At 40.1% G+C, this 19,244-nt stretch overlaps 1 protein-coding gene across 1 annotated transcript in view; it reads right to left on the bottom strand.

The window, feature by feature from the left end:
- Positions 1-3,686: 3,686 nt before the first annotated feature.
- LOC308077409 (uncharacterized protein) overlaps positions 3,687-19,244 on the bottom strand; it is a 312,304-nt gene continuing 296,746 nt past the window's right edge. Inside the window, exons 14-17 of the mRNA XM_080418084.1 lie at positions 14,641-14,740; positions 11,906-11,972; positions 11,404-11,462; positions 3,687-7,221 (exon numbers count right to left, since the gene is read on the bottom strand). Coding sequence (XP_080274210.1) covers positions 5,086-7,221; positions 11,404-11,462; positions 11,906-11,972; positions 14,641-14,740 — 2,362 coding nt within the window. The 3' untranslated portion in view covers positions 3,687-5,085. The remainder of the gene's footprint in view (positions 7,222-11,403; positions 11,463-11,905; positions 11,973-14,640; positions 14,741-19,244) is intronic.

Below are 19,244 nucleotides of genomic sequence, written 5' to 3'. Positions count from 1 at the left end.
TAATAATTTATATCTGCAAAGTAACTTGTAACTAAAGTTTTCAAATAATTGTAGTGGAGTAAAAGTACAATATTTGCAAAATTACAATAATAAATGCATGCGGCCAGGCCCACCACGGTTAAGTGGTCAGCTGGGTGGGCCGCAAACAACGTTTTCAAGTGCGCCCCCCCCCCCCCCCCCCCCCCCCCTGATCCAGAACAGGTTGTGAGCATAGTGGACAGACAGTGGTGGAAAAAAGTACTCACATGTTTTACTTGAGTAAAAGTATCCATACTGCAATGTAGAAAAATACTCTGATACAAGTAAAAGTCGGAATTACAAATTCCCGTGAGTGCAAAGGTATTGGTATCAAAATGTACTTAAAGTACCAAAATAATAATCCATATCTACAAAGTAACTAGTAGGCTAACTAAAGTTTTCAAATAATTGTAGTGGAGTAAAAGTACAATATTTGCCTCTGAGATGTAGTGGAGTAAAAGTACAAGTACTGAAAATTGGAAATACTCCAGTAAAGTAAAACGTCCTCAAAACTGCACTCAAGTACAAATAATGCTTCAGGTAACGTTTAATATAAGCTCACTGAGACACAGTCACAGTTAACCATAGAAAGGACCTGGAGGCTCTGGAAATGCAGAAAATAAACTAGGCTAACAGCAGGCCTAACATTGATATAAACCCACCCCCTAACCTTTTACTAATTCCTTCAGTGTCGTCCCCCCCTCATAAAATGCCACACTTGCTGAATCATATAAAGGGGATATAGAATGCCTCTCATTAAACATGTCACCATTATTGCCAAAATGACTTAGAAAAGCATAACATTTGCTTCACAAGTTTCCTTACCCAGTATTCCTCCAAGTCTTTCACCAAACACCCAAATGCAGGCTTCTGGACAAACAGAAGGCCGCAAACCTGGCCACCCTTTTTATGCACTTCTCTTAAAGGGACAGTGCTGCATTTCGTACAGTTTCAGAAATACACATCAGCTAAGACAGTGGTTTTCAAACATTTTCATTTCAAGGACCCTCAAATTAATATGTATTCTGCCCATAGACTGTATGAAAAGAATGTACTAAGCCACACCATTGGTTCCTACAGACCGTATATGAAGCCGATTGTTCAGGAATTTCAAATCCGCCATCTTTCTATATCTCGTCATATCACGTCATATCCTGCAGAATGCGACCAGACCACTATTGGTTGGGTAGCTTGTCAATCAGGAGCGGGGGCGGGGAATGAATGCTATTGGTTGTGTAGCTTGTCAATCAATGCGTCGCATCACAACGCATTGTGAGCTTGTAGATCTGCTATTTTCAAACATTTTAGTACTTTTACTTTTGGTAAACTTTTACTTTAAGTATATTTTGATGCCAATACTTTTGTACTTTTACCCAAGTAACATTTTGAACACAGGCCTTTTACTTGTAACAGTATTTTTATATTGCGCTATTGTACCCTCCCCCTCATTATCATAACACAACAGGTGTGGGCATGAGGAGGGACTAAGACAGGTGGGTGGTGCTAAGGTGGTGGAGGAGGTGCTAAAGTGAGAACCAGGTATACTTAATGAACTGGAGGCGTGTCCGCATAAAAACATAATCATAACAATATCTGTACACTTTTTTGAAAAAAATCTTCCTCCTAGTATAACCATAATACCTGATGATTATGTTTTGGGGGGGGGGGGGGGGATCACTGAAAATCACAGCACCCCGTCTTTAAAACATTTGAGTATTTGTTCCACCACTGCTTGGTTCTCCATGCATCATGTCTATCTCACCACTACTTTCTGCTCATGCATCCTTCATCAGAACGTCCACATTATGTTGATGTGGGACAACCTGTGTGATCATACGATACAGAGTCCAGATCAGCTTCATGGTGGAATACAGGAGGTGACATTTTTAGATTTCTTTGGCTATTCAAAAATAGTGAAATAAACCGAGTGCCGCGCTACGAGCTTGTAGATCTGCTATTTTTGAAAAATCGTGAAAATATTTGAATATATACATTTTTTTTAAAGCAAACATTTGTAACTCAAACCTTTGCTTCTGGGGGATTCTACAAAATGTCGTCTAAATCCTTTTTTTTTAACACTTCTGTTATACATGTCATACAATCTACAAGCTCATAGCTTGTAGATTGTGACACGTGTGCATCGTGACACATTGTGAGCTTGCGGATCGGCTTTTTTCAATTGACCGAAATGTGTATAGGGCTGAAGTGGGTAATGTATGTTTTAATAATCAAAATCTACAAAGTAACTCAAGTTTTCAATAATTGTAGTTGAGTAAAAGTACAATATTTGCCTCTGAGATGTAGTGGAGTAGAAGTAAAAGAAAAATTGAAAATCGGAAATACTCCAGTAAAGTAAAAGTACATAGTACATGTACTAGATTAATTTCCACCACTGGATGACAATGAGTCATTGGTAGAGAAATTAAATCTTAATGTTAAGTGTCAGTATACTACTGTCTGTCTGTGGGACAATCTGTGTGATCAATGGCCATGATTAGAAACCTACAGCACCAGTTCCTGAGCTGGGAGCTCATTTATTTATCACTTCTACCTCCTGATAGATGATAGTCTTGAGAGTACCTCACTCTACTTGAGTACATATCAGAACATGTACTTTTGCAAGCCTCATTATAACACTATTCTATGTATTAAAATATCAGCAAGATGGCCATAGGAATGATAGCTGTGTTTGTACCTCCAAAAGTCCATGTACAGTATTCTAATAAAGTTACCTGATTCTGAAAAATGCTCAAAGGTCAGCAAAGGTGGTCAGCAGTTGGAAATGTGTTATTAAGGCATTGAATGACCTAAAACCACCTTTAGAAAAAAATGTCATACCCAAAGTATATACCCCACACGGTCCTGTTGGACTTTTATTGGCCAATAAATGGTTTATAACGCTAATAACGCTAATTACTCAACACTTAACTCTTAACAAAGTTGAATATCATACACTATAAGACCATAGATTATATTTCAATAATAAAAGTAAATAGAAAACAACATTTCTGGGTCCAATACATTTCCAGTCTATAGTCTATAGTCTTCTAGTCTATTTTTTTTAATAGAGAGGTATTGTTTGTTTAGAATATATACCACAACTGACCACAACCCTCTCATCTTCCGTGCTCTGATAAATGTCCACAGAGCTTAAAGTTGTCACATGAATCACCCAGGATATGATCAACTATTATGCACCTTTAAATTAGTTACTCACTGTGGAGAAGATCAAATTCCAAAGCATGTCAAGCCATGCCAAGCTATTTTGTCTCATCTGTTTAAGGAAATAGGTAGCTGATATATTGCACTTTTACCTTAGCGCTAGGTATACTCTTGGTTGCTTGTTTTTGCAGAAAATGCACTTAAGACTTCTGATGATTAGTAGTTTTCGTTCCCTACCTATGTTGAATGCACTTATTGTAAGTCGCTTTGGATAAAAGCGTCTGCTAAATGACTGTAATGTAATGTAATGTCTATAATGGCTCTTTATCACAAAGTTAACAAATAATCATAATACGAAAATAATAATAATGAAGAATAACAATTTAAGTTAAATTTACAACTTAGCTGTAAATTGAGTAAATTGATTTACTCACCACCGTTCACATGTACAAACATCAAGGGCTGAATAGAAAAGAAGGCAAAGAGTCTTGATAAAGAACAAATATAGGTTTTACTTAAAAATACAGAATAATTGATTACAGGAACTTTTGAAATATCAGCAACAATTTAATTCCTAAATTCTAAAATATTTTGTAGTATACTATAATAATCTATATAGAGAATTCCAGGGGTCCAGGATGAAATATATTGCACCCAGGAGAAACTATTGTCTTAGAATTCTGGTTGACAATAGTTATAGTAATAGAAATCCAACAGTCTGTATTCCTTGAGCATCAAAAAGCTGCTCATCTCTGCAAAGTCCAAGTTTCCAGAATAATCTAGAGTCCATGAAGGTCCTGTGGAGACTTTGGTAAGAAAAGTTCTCTGTTAATAAACTCCCCATGAAATGTCAGTTTTTTAAATTTGTTTTTAAAAGCGCCTTGTAGAATGTCCAAAAAGGCATATTCCAGTACAGAATCCAAAATGTTCTTTCCACTTTTGATTGTTTTAGTGCCCAGGCAAAGAGGACGAGATAGCCAATGAATAGGAAAGGACATTTGATTTGAACAGTTTAATATGATTGTATATTCTACAGGCGTTTAAAAAGGATGTGTCCACTGTGCATACTCAAAAGGTCTATTATTGTACATTGTATGTATCTCCAGACGTCCTGTCAGGATGTAACAGGGAGTAGGTGGTACAGACGTCTTCTTATCATGATATATATGCTAGTGGTGAGGAAGCCAGAGGGACATGAACCTCTCTCAGAACAGCTCATGGTATTTGTACCATAACTCCTCTTTTCCAGTAGACTGTGTTGAAGATATGGTCTGGGTTTAGTGCAAACCGGAGTGAAGAGACCAGGTCTAAACAATAGTGGTTCTGTGAACCTCCCTGTGTCAGGGGGAGCAGGAATGGCTTTTTGCAGGCATCCTCTTGCTTCTCATGAGAAAACATCTGCATGCGTTGCCCAAACATACAACGCCCAAAACCCCATTGTTTGTGGGTCTTATCTCTTGTTAAGGCCCATAGACTCATGTATTTACATTTTGCTGTAGTTATTTCAACAGCAGGTAATGCAGAAAACCCCTTGACATGGGGCTCCCTACCTATAAACATACTGCTGGTGATTAGTGTGTGTTCACACTAGACTTAACATTGTCCATGACCTTCATCAGGTGTCTGAATAAACATAAGTCAGACACATGATTTCACTTCATGAGTTAAAACATTTTAAAGGCATTTGTCAAATATTTGTGTCCTGAGGTCATGGTAGAAACATCCTGTGTTTAATCTCTGAAATAGTCAATGTGTGTCCATGCCGTAGCCATGCACCCTGTTGAAGTGTCCTTGAGCAAGGCATTGCACTTTGAAGTTGCTCTGGACGATCATGTCATGAAGAAGATAACAGTTAAATATAATGATCCAACTTCAGTGTGTCCAACTCAAGTACATTGGACAGTTTTACATCAACCCAAGATGTTTTGAGAGGAATCGGTCAGTTTCACAGAGAAACAATATCATGCTTGAACTTGCAGCAGTTCCTTTGCTCCTCACTGCATCGATGACAAAACGTGCCTTGTCCTGTGTCACTTGCTTGACATTGGCGTTATCATATTCTTCTCTGATTATCACTCCCATCTGGTAAAGTTTGTCCAGGACACCGTTGAGAACAGGATCTGAAACGCTGTCGATGAAGCTGCTCCGCACATCAAACAGTCTGTCTTCTGCTGGACGACTCAGTGTGTGCTGAACTTGCTGTTGTTTTAGACCCGAAGCTGAAAGGTCTAAACAGTGCTCCCATGCACAGTCGGAGGTGCTACTGTCTTTTAGAAGCAGCTTCACATCTGTAAACCTTCCCTTTAAAATCATTTCAAATGTCGGCAAGTAGTTGTGATCGGATGACTCTACAAATCTTGCCCTACTTGGTTGAATTGTGATGGAATCATCTTGAGGGGAAGTGGAGAGGGTGTATTGTTGCTCTGCGATTAGTTCACAGGGAGGGATTTCAATGAAAATCTCCTCTCTATGTCTGCTCCTCCTTTCATTCAACACTTCCCTCAGCACAACATTCTTAGGTAGCAGTAATACTTTCAGGGTTGATCTGGGATGATCATCAGCCGGTGGTGTATAAAACGGTAATACCAATGCCTGGATTGAATTGGGCCCGAAGAACATCGCTTTGATCTCTTTGATGATACCAAATAAAGAAAACCCAGTTACATTTATGATAACATGAGTTTCTGTGATCACATGGGGTTTGATCAGCTCAAAGCCATCATCATCCATCACATGGAGAACAGACAAGGATTTGCCTCCACCTATGGAGAGGATCTCACAATGTGGAAATTGTAACTGACACACAGACCCCTGAGAACCTTTGATGTCAAACAGTGGTCCTGCAGGCCTCTTCATGCCAAGCTGGGATAGAAGCCCTCTGTCCCAGTGGACTGTCCTGTAAGTCACATCTCCCTCCGTCTTCATCTTAAACACCAGGTCGGTCACGCTGCATTGGAATAGTCCTGCTTGGGTGCAGTGGAAGCTATAGCTTTCCTTGTTTTCCACAACAATGATATCAGGTGTAATTTTCTGTGTTTTGTCCACTAGTGTAACATCATTTACGCTGTGGGACCGCTTTGCTCTAAAACTTGTCTTGTTCTCTAAACATGGAATTTGGCTCAGTGAGGGTAAGCTGTGAGAACGAGGCAGAGAGATGGATTCTTCTATCCTCAAACCACTGAAGCATGAACTTGGATCAGTTTCATCTTGGAGCTCCAGAGAGGGATGTAGAGAGGACAATGACTCTGTAACAGGCTGGTCTGTGGTTGACAAATCACAGGCTGTGTCACATGACATCATTTCATCTGGGGAATCATGGGAGGACTGTTGTGATGTGGATGAGGAAGACAACATGGAGGAGACTATAACAACAGAGGGATACATGTTGGATGTAATTACTTCCTGTGAAGCATCTTGGGAAGAGGGAATATCAGACTCATCTAACTCATCTAAAGTTGAAGAGGGAAGCAGAGGGAGGTTTGATGAGGGAAGATCAGTGTCCTTCAACTCTTCTTTTCTTCTCTTTCTGTCTTGTGTTCTCTGTGAAGAAACCATGTGGGGTCTGTTGAGAGTGGAGTCAGAGGATGTGCTAGGAGATGGAGAAGTAGTTTCAGTGCTTGAGTGATGCTTGCCAGGTTCCAGTGGGTAGATTTGGGGTTGAGACTGCGACTGAATGGGAGGGTTATCACCAGGTGTGGAGGGAGGGTCAAACAGAGTCTCCTCAGATATTATCTCCTCAAGCATCTCTGTAGCATGCTTCACTCTTCTTCTGTCTTTTTCTTCATCCAACTCTTTTGTCTTCTCTGGAGTGTCTTCCATCTCACTATGCTTCACTCCTCTCATACGCTTCCACATTCTTCCAAAGAACACCCTTACTCTGCTTTTTTTTTTCTTCTGATCTAAAGTGTCTACCATCTCACTATGCTTCACTTCTTCAGCTGTGGAGGAGGAGGAGGCTGTGAGACGTCCTTTTTGCTTTACAGTGCTCATCTTCTCTTCTTTTAATTTAGTCCCAGAGACAACATGGGAATGAGTAGTTCCCTAAAAAAGAGAAAAGGAAATTAAATTATTGACATTTAACTTATTAACCGCATTGACACACTAGTAAATGGCACTCAGCCTAAAGACACCACACAGAAAAGCACTAACCCCTAATAATACCCCTAACAATACATACTCCTCAAATCAGAGGACAATAACTCAGTATTAAAGGTATATTTCACTTTCAAAAAAACTTTGGGTCATTTTATTGTCTACTCAGGCTTTTGAGAGCCCCCCAGACCGTTTTTAAGTTGCTTGATTCAGTATTTAGATATTTGATATTCATTTTGTCAGACACGCCCCCTTCCTATACAAACCCATTATAACTTCAAACTCCATTTTTAGATTCATCAAAAACACCCGTCCTTGCTTCTGGTGACTCACCCTGCCCTCCCAATACGCGAGGGGGGCGTGTTTTTTTTATTACTTTTTTCATTTATTTTATTTTTTTATTGTATTGATTTTTTTTCATTTTCCAAAAAGAATATTAAAAATAAATGAAAAAAGTAATCGAAAAAACACAGCCCCCTCGCGTATTAGGAGGGCAGGGTGAGTCACCAGAACCAAGGACGGGTGTTTGAAGTTATAATGGGTTTGTATAGGAAGGGGGCGTGTCTGACTAAATGAATATCAAATATCTAAATACTGAATCAAGCAACTTAGGGGGCTCACAAAAGCCTGAGTAGTCAATAAAACGACCCAAAGTTTTTTTGAAAGTGAAATATCCCTTTAAGCCAATATTTCAGGGTGAAAACAAAAAGCAGCTGTCTGCCAGGGTGAGAAGATAAAAAGGAATGTATTATTTATATATTATTTCATTTATTATTTTAATACCTTAGGAATTCATGCTGCTGACAGTAGGAGTTGGCCCTGCAAGCCTTTAATGCAAAGACCCTAACCCCAACATGTGGGGTCTGTTGAGACAGTAAACCCCACACTTTAACCCCAACATCTAAGCCTTTATGTACAGACCCTAACCTCAAAATTAATTAGCTTAGCTAGCACGTTTGTCTGTCCGGCCCACAGACACTCAACAATGCTCTACAAGCAGAATGGGTCGAACCCATATGGTTGTTAGCTGGGGGAAAAGTGTTCATGTCCATCTACGATATGAAGTGGTCCATGACGAGACAGCAGGTGTTTTCAGTCTCCTCCCACCAGTCATGATGAGAGGTACCATTGCTTCATGCAAACATTTACCTATCTTTGGCATTTTAAAAATAAATTTGCTATAATGTTCACCTATCATGTCATGGCCAGAATAGGGATGCTAGGGTTACTTGTTTCTTCCACCACTGTTTGTTATTCCTTATCTCTACACATTGTTATTTTCAAAGTAATACGTTGAAGCTTTTTTGTTAAAGAATCTATTTTTCTATCATTAAATAAATAGTAATAATATGAAATAATAATTTTCTCCACAGGACAGGCCTGGAATTGTGTTGTTGTTGTTGTTGTTGTTGTTTGTTATTATTATTGTAATTATTGATTGATGGTATATTAAGTCATTTGGCTGGGGACCCCCTGAGTGTGATCATGCGGCCTATTTGCTTCTTTTTGGCTTGTTTCTCTAATACAATCTGGCAACATTGGTGTTGGTATTGACAATAATTTCTCATTCATAAGATCAGGCCATATGTGAGCGGGTACAATGCTTTAGGCAGCAAGGGTGCATTTTTCTTTTTTTTTTTACGGATTATTAAAGTACAGAATATAAGCTTTCATATGATGTACCATTCATTGAAATTGGAACCTTAAACCCCAAAGCAGAGAAATTGCCTTGCAAAGATCCCAGAGTTTTCAACACCTCAGTGGCCCAGAAATGGGTGTGACAATGGGAGGGACAATAGGTACTCAACTCCACCCCTAACCACTCCCCTACAGAGGTGACAGCTAACACTAGGTTAGCTGTCAACACTAGAAACACACTTGACAAGACAGACCTGCTTTTACATTTCTAAATATACAATGAAACAGTACAATTGTATGTATCTTTATGTGGCAGCTGGACATAAACCAAGACAAAATTCCCAAAGGGAAGAATAAAGTAACCTACAACTCTGACATTTTTAAGCCAGTAGATCATCTGGAGAAAAAAAATCATAAGAATAAAAAAGAGAGGAGAATTTAACTAGTTATTATTTTTTTTGTATTTTATACATAGGCTATTTGAAAATAGCTGATCTACAAGCTCACAATGTGCATTGCGACGCGCTGTGAGCTTGTAGATAAGCTATTTTCAAACATTTTAGTACTTTTACTTTAGGTACTTTAAGCATATTTTGATGCCAATACTTTTGTACTTTTACTTTGATTGAACTCAAGTAACATTTTAAGCACAGGCCTTTTACTTGTAACAGAGTATTTTTATAGTGTGGTATTGCTACCACCGAGTGCTTCTTCCACCACTAAATTTGACCTACTGGTACTATAGTTGAGGTTTACCTATTAATAATAAAGACACGCACCAGCTAGGTTGCCGTGACAACGGATATACACAAAGGTAGCGAGGCTAGTAGCTTAGCATTGTTAGCTCGTCGTCACGGGCGTCCTGGCTTAACTCCAACCTGGTGTTTGCACTCTCCATTTACAACCCGTACATCTAAATAAACGTTCAGATTTCAAATATAAGTGCTCAAATAAGTGCTCAAATAAGTGCTTACCTCATGGCCACGGATGTTACAATTCACTTCGGGTGGGTCTAAGTAACCGTATCTTCCGTAATGTTCAATAAAAAGCATTTTAATCCGATCGGCGACCATTTTCTCATAGAGTTATAATGTATCAGCGTGTAATACACCCCCCAACCGCTACGGCCGCGTAGTTGAAAAAAACGGAGACAATGGCCACCAATCGGATCAAAATGCTTTTTATTGAACAATACGGAAGATACGGGTACTTATGAGGGCCCGTACATAATTATAACACCCGTGGCCGTGAGATAAGCACTTTATATTTGAAATCTGGATAGGATACCGCAAAAATCAAGCAATGTAGATTGAATTGAGCAGGTGCTCTGAGCCTTTGATTAGACGGTCTGTAATTGACTTCAGCGGTCATAATTAAAAAATAACAGAGTGCTGAATTCAGTGATTGGCCAATCAGAATCAAGCATTCAACCAAGCCGTGTAATAATACGTTTTAAAGGTGAATGTTATGTGGGTGCACGTCTACTGTTATGACATACCAAACATATCTATGGCATTTGAATACATAAATGTTTTATGAACATAGCCATTACATTCTTTCATAAAAACTTTTAATACACCATACATATATCTTGTAGTAAAACTAACCTGGTTCTTTGGAGCACCAAGTTTATTATATAGTTATAATACAAAAAACAATACAACACAAAACATAATAACAAAATAAATAAAATTAACTCGTAAGTCTGTTTTAAAATTAATTAAAAAAGAAAAAAGAAAGTCAAAACTAGAAAAAGTGCTCCTCGGAGCACAGGTCTCCGCCAGGTCAGGTACGTTATTGTGGCCTCCTGGTGGCGCTATAATAGGCCAATGTGAATTTATTCTTAGGTCTTTCACGGCAATCAGACACTGCATTCATGATTTGAGGCATTTTGTTCCAAAAATGTGTTTTGCTAAATTAGACCTACTGGTGGCGCTATAACAGGCCAATGTGAAAAGGGTGGCATTTCTTCCTCGGCCTAGTGGGAATGTGCGTGTGAAAATTCACGGAAATCGCAAGCTGCGTGCATACTTAGTTTGAGGCTTTTTGTTCAAAACGGACCAATCCTGCAAACTTTGGAAGCCAACCATAGGCAATGAGGATGGAATATGGGAAATCGGACGGATTTGTGTTGATCACATGACTATAGAGATACTGTGTACCGATTTGCATGACGTTTGGATAAAATCTGTAGGAGTAATGTAAAAAAAAAGGGTTTTGCACAAATCGGCCTCCTGGTGGCGCTATAACAGGCCCATGTGAAACATTTGGGGCAGAGGTTCTGAATTGGCATCCAGGGAGTGTGTGTGCACAGTTTCGGAGCGACCGGGCCAACGGTGCCAGAGATTAGCTGCTAACACACAGACAGGACGGACGGACGGACGGACGGACGGACGGACGGACGGACGGACGGACGGACTGACAGACAGGGGCGAAAACATACTCTCTCGCCATGCCTTTCGGCCTGGCGGAGACAACAATAGCAAAAATAACCTTGTCTTCAGGAGGGAGGGGAGGTGTTGATGTCTGATCCATGGACTCCATCTTCTTCTCTATAGAAGATCAACAAACAAACATTCATTACACATGATGAGTATAGAAGACATGAGGTCTGATACATTGTTTTATGACTGTATATAATATCACTGTAAACTCAATGAACCATATTCACACAGCGGCCATTTTGTTCTTACATCATACTTGGAGGTGGCCCCTCCCCCTCCAGTATGAAGTAAGAGTTAAATGGACACATTGTGAACATGTTAGTTTAACCCTAGACTCACTATTCTGGACAGCTCATAATAGATGTGAAAATGTACGAACAACTGACACAATTAGCCGATCTACAAGCTCACAACGCGTCGTGTTGTGAGCTTGTAGAGAGTGGTAGAGAGAGAGAAAGAGAGAGATAAAGAGAGAGAGAGAGAGAGAGAGAGAGAGAGAGAGAGAGAGAGAGAGAGAGAGAGAGAGTGTGTGTGTGTGGCTAGAACCTTACCCATCTTCCTCTGACTATTCTTCCTCAGCTCAGACCACTTCTCATCAATTAGTTTCCTGTATTCCTCCTGTATTTCACACATCAACAGACAATGACAGAGTGAAGCTACATCAAGTGTTAACACACTGTTCCTTAACCAGAGCTGACAACTCTCACACAATGAGCGTGAGACACACGTAAATGACCGTCTTCACATGCACTCACACTACACATCATATTTCTCACGCTGTCAAATCACCCCAAGTGGAAAACTGCGTTTACTCATGCACCACTGAGACATCCACTTCTGCCGGTATTTGGGCGATAAAGTGAAATAAATGATTGTATCTGAAGTAGCCCCACCCGTTAACTGTAGTGAAAAGCAGAAATGTTAGGTGTGTGCGTCTCTTGTATGAAGGACGCTGCACACATTTACACCACGTTCCATGGCATTCCATGGAACATTACAGTGATATTCCCAGATGTCGCCGACAGGAGGATCAACAACATAGATCTTAAGATTAACTACATCCAAAAGGTCAGCTGCCAGGTGTACCCTGCAACTTTCTCTGTCCGGTCAAGTTTATAACGTTAGTTTTTATTAATATTTCACAGATGCCTAATTATTTAGAACTCCTCTGTGTGTCATGCTGCGCTGCCAAGAGCAGGCAGTTAAAAGGGGGAGGGACCTTTGGATGCACGCGTGTGAAAAAATAACAGATCTTCAAGCTAAAAATGTGACGCGAGAGAGAGAGAGAGAGAGAGAGAGAGAGAGAGAGAGAGAGAGAGAGAGAGAGAGAGAGAGAGAGAGTTCTATTGCTGAGGCTTTTATGGAAATCAATGTGAATATTGAATAGGAAACATATGGTGCACACATCAGTCAAGGTGTACCTTCTGACCAATAGGAGAGTGAGAGTCACCATCTCACACATTTGAAAACTTGAAATGGGACATTCTGTATAAAGAGTACTTTTGGTACATGTTGACGCCAATATGTTAATACTTTTACTCAAGTACATTTTGAATTCCGGTCTTTTACTTGTAACAGAGTATTTCTATATTGCAGTATTGATACGTTTAACCCCATGTAAGTAGAACACTGTTAACTAGGGGTATAAGTATACAGGATTTATATTGTTAACCCATTAAGACCTGAGGCCGAATCTTCCTACTGTCTTCTAAATCCTAACAGTTTTATGAAAAACTTATGTTTCTACATCAGTGTATCATACCAAAGTAGAGAGAAGCTGTGACCTCACCTCACAGCTCTGATGGACAATAAATAAATAATCCTTTCGAAAACAATGTTCTGTTCGTTTGTCAATGATCCAAATGGGAAGTTTATTTCAGCAGCTAAAAAGTGACAGTTTGACATTGTTTGAGCCCATTTCTGAAGTTAATTGCCTTCACCTGTTGTGCTAATGTGTGCGCACCAGGGCATATCTTCGCCAGGACAGGTTGACCTACCCTAGGCCTATGAAATTCATAGGCAGTCATAGTAGCCAATTAGAATTAAATATGATAAAAACTGACTCATATACTGATACAGAACCATATAGGCAATATACTGTATTGTCGCAGTAGAAAAACTGTTCCTTTTTTATTATTATTATTTAAAAACAATTTAAAATGGGGAAAGTGCAATACTTGCACTAATAAAAAAAGATTAGTGCAAGTTGGTAGAGGTGGGACTGTGTGGGTGAATGTATGCAAATTCAGGTGTGCCAAGCCCGGAAGGCGATTGGTGGGGAACACTTCCAGGCCGGCCAGTGATTGGTGGGGAGCTTCCAGGAGTTCTGCCCTCCGAGTGGCTAATAGGATTGACGTTCCCCATATGACAGAAACGCAGACCTCCAAGCCCGTCTTCCTCCTCTTCCAACTGGCCACCATAACTTCTGTTTGTTCAGTTACTTATGAGTTCTTTGCTTTGATATAGTTACTTTGAGTTGGTATAGGTTGCTTTTTAGCTGGTTGATCCTTTTGCTTATTGTTTATGTTTGGAAGGTAAGATATTGTATTCTTGGTTATTTTGGTAGGTCAGAGATATTAATTTACAATTTGTTATTTTTTTGTTATTCCTAAACCCCTATGTATGACCCAAACTTATGTTAACCACTTTGTTATTACTACTTTTTACACGTAAACCCTTTTGTTTGTGTGGCTACTTGGGAGTTGGGGAAGGCGGGAACATATTCATGTTGTGTCTCAGGTACCCCTAGACTGGGGCATAACAGTGTCACATTGTGAGCTTGTAGATCTGCTATTTTCACTACTTTTGAGTGACACTCTTGCATGATGAAATGGGGCATTAAGTTATGGGGGGGGAAATTAAAACGTGGAGATACAAGGTTTCTGTCCGACAACAACGATAACCACATTAACCCTTTATATATAGTTGAACGGGGTCCCCCAGGGCTCTGAACTAGGTCTGATGCTTTATTCTCTCAACACCAAATCTGTTTGCCTAAAATAGCCGATCTAAAAGCTCACAGCGGGTTGCATTGTGATGCATTGTAAGCTTGTAGTTCGGCTATTTTCGTCGAATGTTCACCTCAGAATAAGGACGCTAGGGTTGATGTGGTTACCTGGCATCCCTATTTTAGACACATTTTAAAACATTTATGATATATATGTATATTTTTATGTCAATGAATGAGGAACAGTTAAATGTTAGAGTATTTGGAACCGCTACATGTAGTTCATGTATTCATTAGAACATGTAAATAAATGTCATGGAGAGAATATTAGGTTCTTACCTCGCTGTTAGCTGACTCATATATGTTCCTCTCTATGTTCTGAGCATCAGTCAGCAGGTCACTGTCCTCAGCTGGGTCTCCTGTTGACATGTCTTCTACACTGCTCACCAACACACAGAGAATGAAAGAGACAAAGTCAGACATCAGATTAAACTCATCACTAAATAAGTGATAATTGTTCAGCTGGTCTGGGGTCTAGAAGATGGTGAGAACACATTGTATTGGTTCTGCTTTCTGTGTGATGAACACTCACAGCCTGCGGACATAGAGGTCACGGATGTCCTGTGTGATGTCTTTATGCCAAGACTTCCTCATGTCTGCTGCAGCGAGATAGAGGAATGTGATGGAGTTTGATGATCCGCTGCTTAACATAGATCCATAGCTAGAGTCTGTGTCACTGTCTCTGAAATCAAAAAAAGTTTCTTCAATGATTCTGAATATATAAGTACATACATACAGTGCGTACTTATGTACAGTATATGTATGTTTGTGTGTGTGTGTGTGTGTGTGTGTGTGTGTGTGTGTGTGTGTGGGGGGGAGGGGGGAGGGGCATTGAGTTCTATTCCGTTATGGGAGTTGTCCAGTCTACTCATCACTGTAATGACGTGTTTACCACACACTATGGACAAATTACATTAACAACCATTCAAGTACACTTGGAAACACATTTTAATTATTCGATCATTTTCCTTTTATCAGTCTGAGAAAACAAAGCCACCAGTGATTTATTAACAATCTCTACTTCCTCTACCTAGAGATTACCATTATGTAACCATAACCCGAAGTAATTAGGGTTAATGCAGTTTTTTTAATGGTAAACAAAAAAATCATGTAAGTCTGCAAAGTAACTAGTAACTAAAGCTGTCAAATAATCAAACTGTACTGGAGTAGAAGTATTACAATTCCATACCCAAAACTCGTACTCAGCCGCCTCGATGGCCATTGGTGTTCATATTCATCCTGTATTTCACACATCAACTGACATTGAGAGTCAAACTACATGAAGATGTTAACAGATTGGTTGGAATTCACTTTTACTTCCTGTATTTCAAAATATAAGACTGAACAGATCAGCTCACTAGGTATAAGAGAACAGTTTAATAGAAGTAGAACACTGTTAACCTCAAGAGCTTCCTAGCTTCCTTGCTTCCCTATTCTGGGGCAAACATTCTACAGAAATACCTTACAAAGCATCACAACGTGTTGCATAGTGACGCATTGTGAGCTTGTATCTGCTATTTTCACATTTTGAGCTTGTAGATCTACTATTTTCACATTTTGAGCTTGTAGATCTGCTATTTCTGGTGAAGAGATTTGGTGCTGAGGGGAAAAGGTAGGCAAAGGGACCAAGAATAGACCCCTGAGTGACCCTGTTCAATTTGAGTAAATGCATTTTTTTTAAAACAATTTGCAGTTTTCATTTTCTCCACATATACTGTAGTCTTTATGGAGATTAACAATGACTATATTATAGTCATTCATAGTTAAAGGTATATTAAACTGATAATCGGCTGGTTGTTTGACCAGATCCAAAGCCACTATGAGATTATCCAAGAAGTAGGTGAAACCGATATGTAATGCTTTAGCCTGTGGAAACCAACTATTGATGAGTTGTATTGATGCTTATCTCTCTGGAAGGAGTTAATGTCGCTCGGGGTCGCTGTTGGAACTCAATTAACCAAGGCCTTACGAGGCCTTTTATACTGTTGGCTGATGTCACTATGGTGATATCAGGTGGTGTCAGGCATATCCATATATGGAGTGGGCTATGTCAGTTATGCCCAGATCTGACACTATGATGTCAGTCCTGGATGTTTTGGTGATCTCCATATATGGAGTTCCAGGAGGGGTTCTCTGATGTCAGAGCTAGGTATGTTAGGTATCTCCATGTATAGAGAGATTCTATGATGTCAGACTTGGGGAGGTTGATTGTCTCCATCTATGCCATAGATTCGATCCCAACCTTCCCATATATGGAGATCCCCATATATTCTATGGGGATCTCCATATATGAGAAGGTTGGGATCGAAAAGGTCGGGACTGAATAGTTTATTCATCCCCTTATATAGGTTTCTGGGCATCCTGCCATGGTCCACCTTAAGGTGTTATCCATCTATGGCTAATGCTGGAAAGTATACCCTGAATGTTCTTTACAGGTAGGGCAAGTGATATTTTTTGGTAAAACATTAGTTTTTGTTAAAAAGGTTAAAGTACTATATTCTGATAGTAATCATTGCTACAGAGCGTGTGTTCGATCACAGGGGTCTCTCCAGCTCTTTAGTAAACACAATAGTGCATTTTCAGGTAGGTGACAACATTTAAGCCCATCAGGAGAGATCACTGAAAATGCATTTTCTGTTTAATAAAGAGATGGAGAGACATGGAGACTCCTTTTACTGAACAAACACTCTATAGCAATGAGTACTATCACAATATAGAGCTATTTAACACTTATTTTAACCCCAAAAAAATCACTTACCCTACCTGTAATCTCCATGTACTGTGGTCCTACTGGTTAGTCAGAGTGTTCAGAGGGGAGCTGGAGGAAATAGTGTGAACCTCTGTGTACGTTGTCTGTCTGTCTGTCTGTCTGTCTGTCTGTCTGTCTGTCTGTCTGCCTGCACGCCCGCCCGCCCACCCGCCCGCTTGCCTGCTAAAAGAACAAAATAAGAGAAAAAGAAAAGTAAAAACCAAATAAAATCAGATGCTAAATGCCAAACTATGATTACCTGGTCACCAAGAGTAAGAGGAGGTGTTGATCTGTGACTCATCTTCTTCTCTACAGAAGAACAACAAACAAACAAAGGTTTGACAAAGGTATTTGGTGTAGAAGGGAAAAAGGAGTGGACCCCTGGGGGACCCTGGTCAACACAGTATAACCACTTAATAAGTGTGTGTGTGTGTGTGTGTGTGTGTGTGTGTGTGTGTGTGTGTGTGTGTGTGTGTGTGTGTGTGTGTGTGTGTGTGTGTGTGTGTGTGTGTGTGTGTGTGTGTGTGTGTGACTAGAACCTTACCCATCTTCATCTGACTCTTCTCCAGCTCAGACCTCTTCTCATCCATCAGTTTCCCGTATTCCTCCTATATTTCTCACATCAACAGATAATGAGAGAGTGAAGCTACATCAGGCTGTTAACAGACTGTTCCTTAACCAGAGCTGCCAACTCTCACGAAAAGAGCGTGAGACACACACAAAAGGCCCTCTTCACACACACACAATCACGCCACACATCACCCCAAGTGGAAAACTGCGTTAACTCATGCACCACTGAGACATCCACTTCTGCCGGTATTTGAGCGTATTTGACACTTTAACATCATCGTTCAAAACAGAATGAAGCTCGGGGCTCATCTTCTTAGAAGCGAGGGCTTCCCTGTGGATAACACAGTGAGTCCACAGCACGTCAGGGTTCTCTTTCTTTGTGAACGCGATGAGTCCTTTGAAACGGCCAGTCATCGCTGCTGCTCCGTCTGTACACACGCTGGTACAAGATGAGCCCCGAGCTTCATTCCGTTTTGAACGATGCCGTTAAAGTGATCAACTTTATCAAATCCAGACCGCTAAATGCACGTCTGTTCAAGAGATTGTTTGATAACATGGGAGCAGAACACAAATAACTACACACAGAAGTGCGGTGGCTGTCCCGCAGGAAAGTGCTTAACAGGCTGTTCGAACTGCGGAATGAGGTATGTTGCTTTTTGTCAGAGAAAGAGAATGCATCTCCTCTTGCCCCCCTGTTTTTGGACAATGACTGGCTTGCCAAATTAGCATACTTGGCGGACATCTTCGCGAAATTGAATGAACTGAATACCAGCCTGCAAGGCAGGGACTGTACAATTTTGAAACTGTATGACAGTTCAATGTCAACTGTATTGACAGAGTCATTCATGTCCAGTGAGCAGACACAGATCACCACAAACAAACCCATTGTGGTTGGTCACTTGGTTAACCTTATTGTCAATTTCAAAACATACTTTCCCGATTTAAAAGAGAAGTCAGAGCAGCTCGACTGGGTCAGAAACCCATTTACAGTGTCAGAAACCAACTGTGATTCGTTACCTGTTCACCTCAGGGAGGAGTTAGTGGACGTGACCTCAGACCGAGGGCTCCAGAATACATTTGAGACCAATACACTGACTGAGTTTTGGGTGATTGTGAGCAGGGAGCATCCAGAGCTAGGGAAACAAGCTCTTGGTCATTTGTTACAATTTGGATCCACATACTTGTGTGAAAGTACATTCTCAGCAATGACTCTGATATAAACAAAGCAAAGAAACAGACTCTGCCAGGGCCTTGAAAATAGCCTCATAACAGTTGTAGCTTCCCTACCACCAAGATTCCAAAAGCTCATGCAGGAGGCACAAGGTCATGTCTCACACTGAACTTGATTGTTATAGTAGCTATTTGAACAACTCATAAAGCTGCATACTGGACAGTTAATAGTTTTCAAAACAAACTGTCCACAAACCATGTGCATGGAACTGCATACTGAACTGTAAATAGTTGTATTACTGTTGAATTGAAAACAATATTGTTTGTTGTTATGCTGCTATTTGTGGACTTAACTTAACTTTGCACTTGACTTTAATGTGATTTTCCTTTGTAA

Source organism: Gymnoscopelus braueri (genome assembly GCF_963280865.1).
Source record: "Gymnoscopelus braueri genome assembly, chromosome: 21".
Taxonomy (NCBI): domain Eukaryota; kingdom Metazoa; phylum Chordata; class Actinopteri; order Myctophiformes; family Myctophidae; genus Gymnoscopelus; species Gymnoscopelus braueri.
The sequence above is the reverse complement of the archived record's forward strand: the minus strand, read 5'-3'. Positions and strand labels throughout refer to the sequence as shown.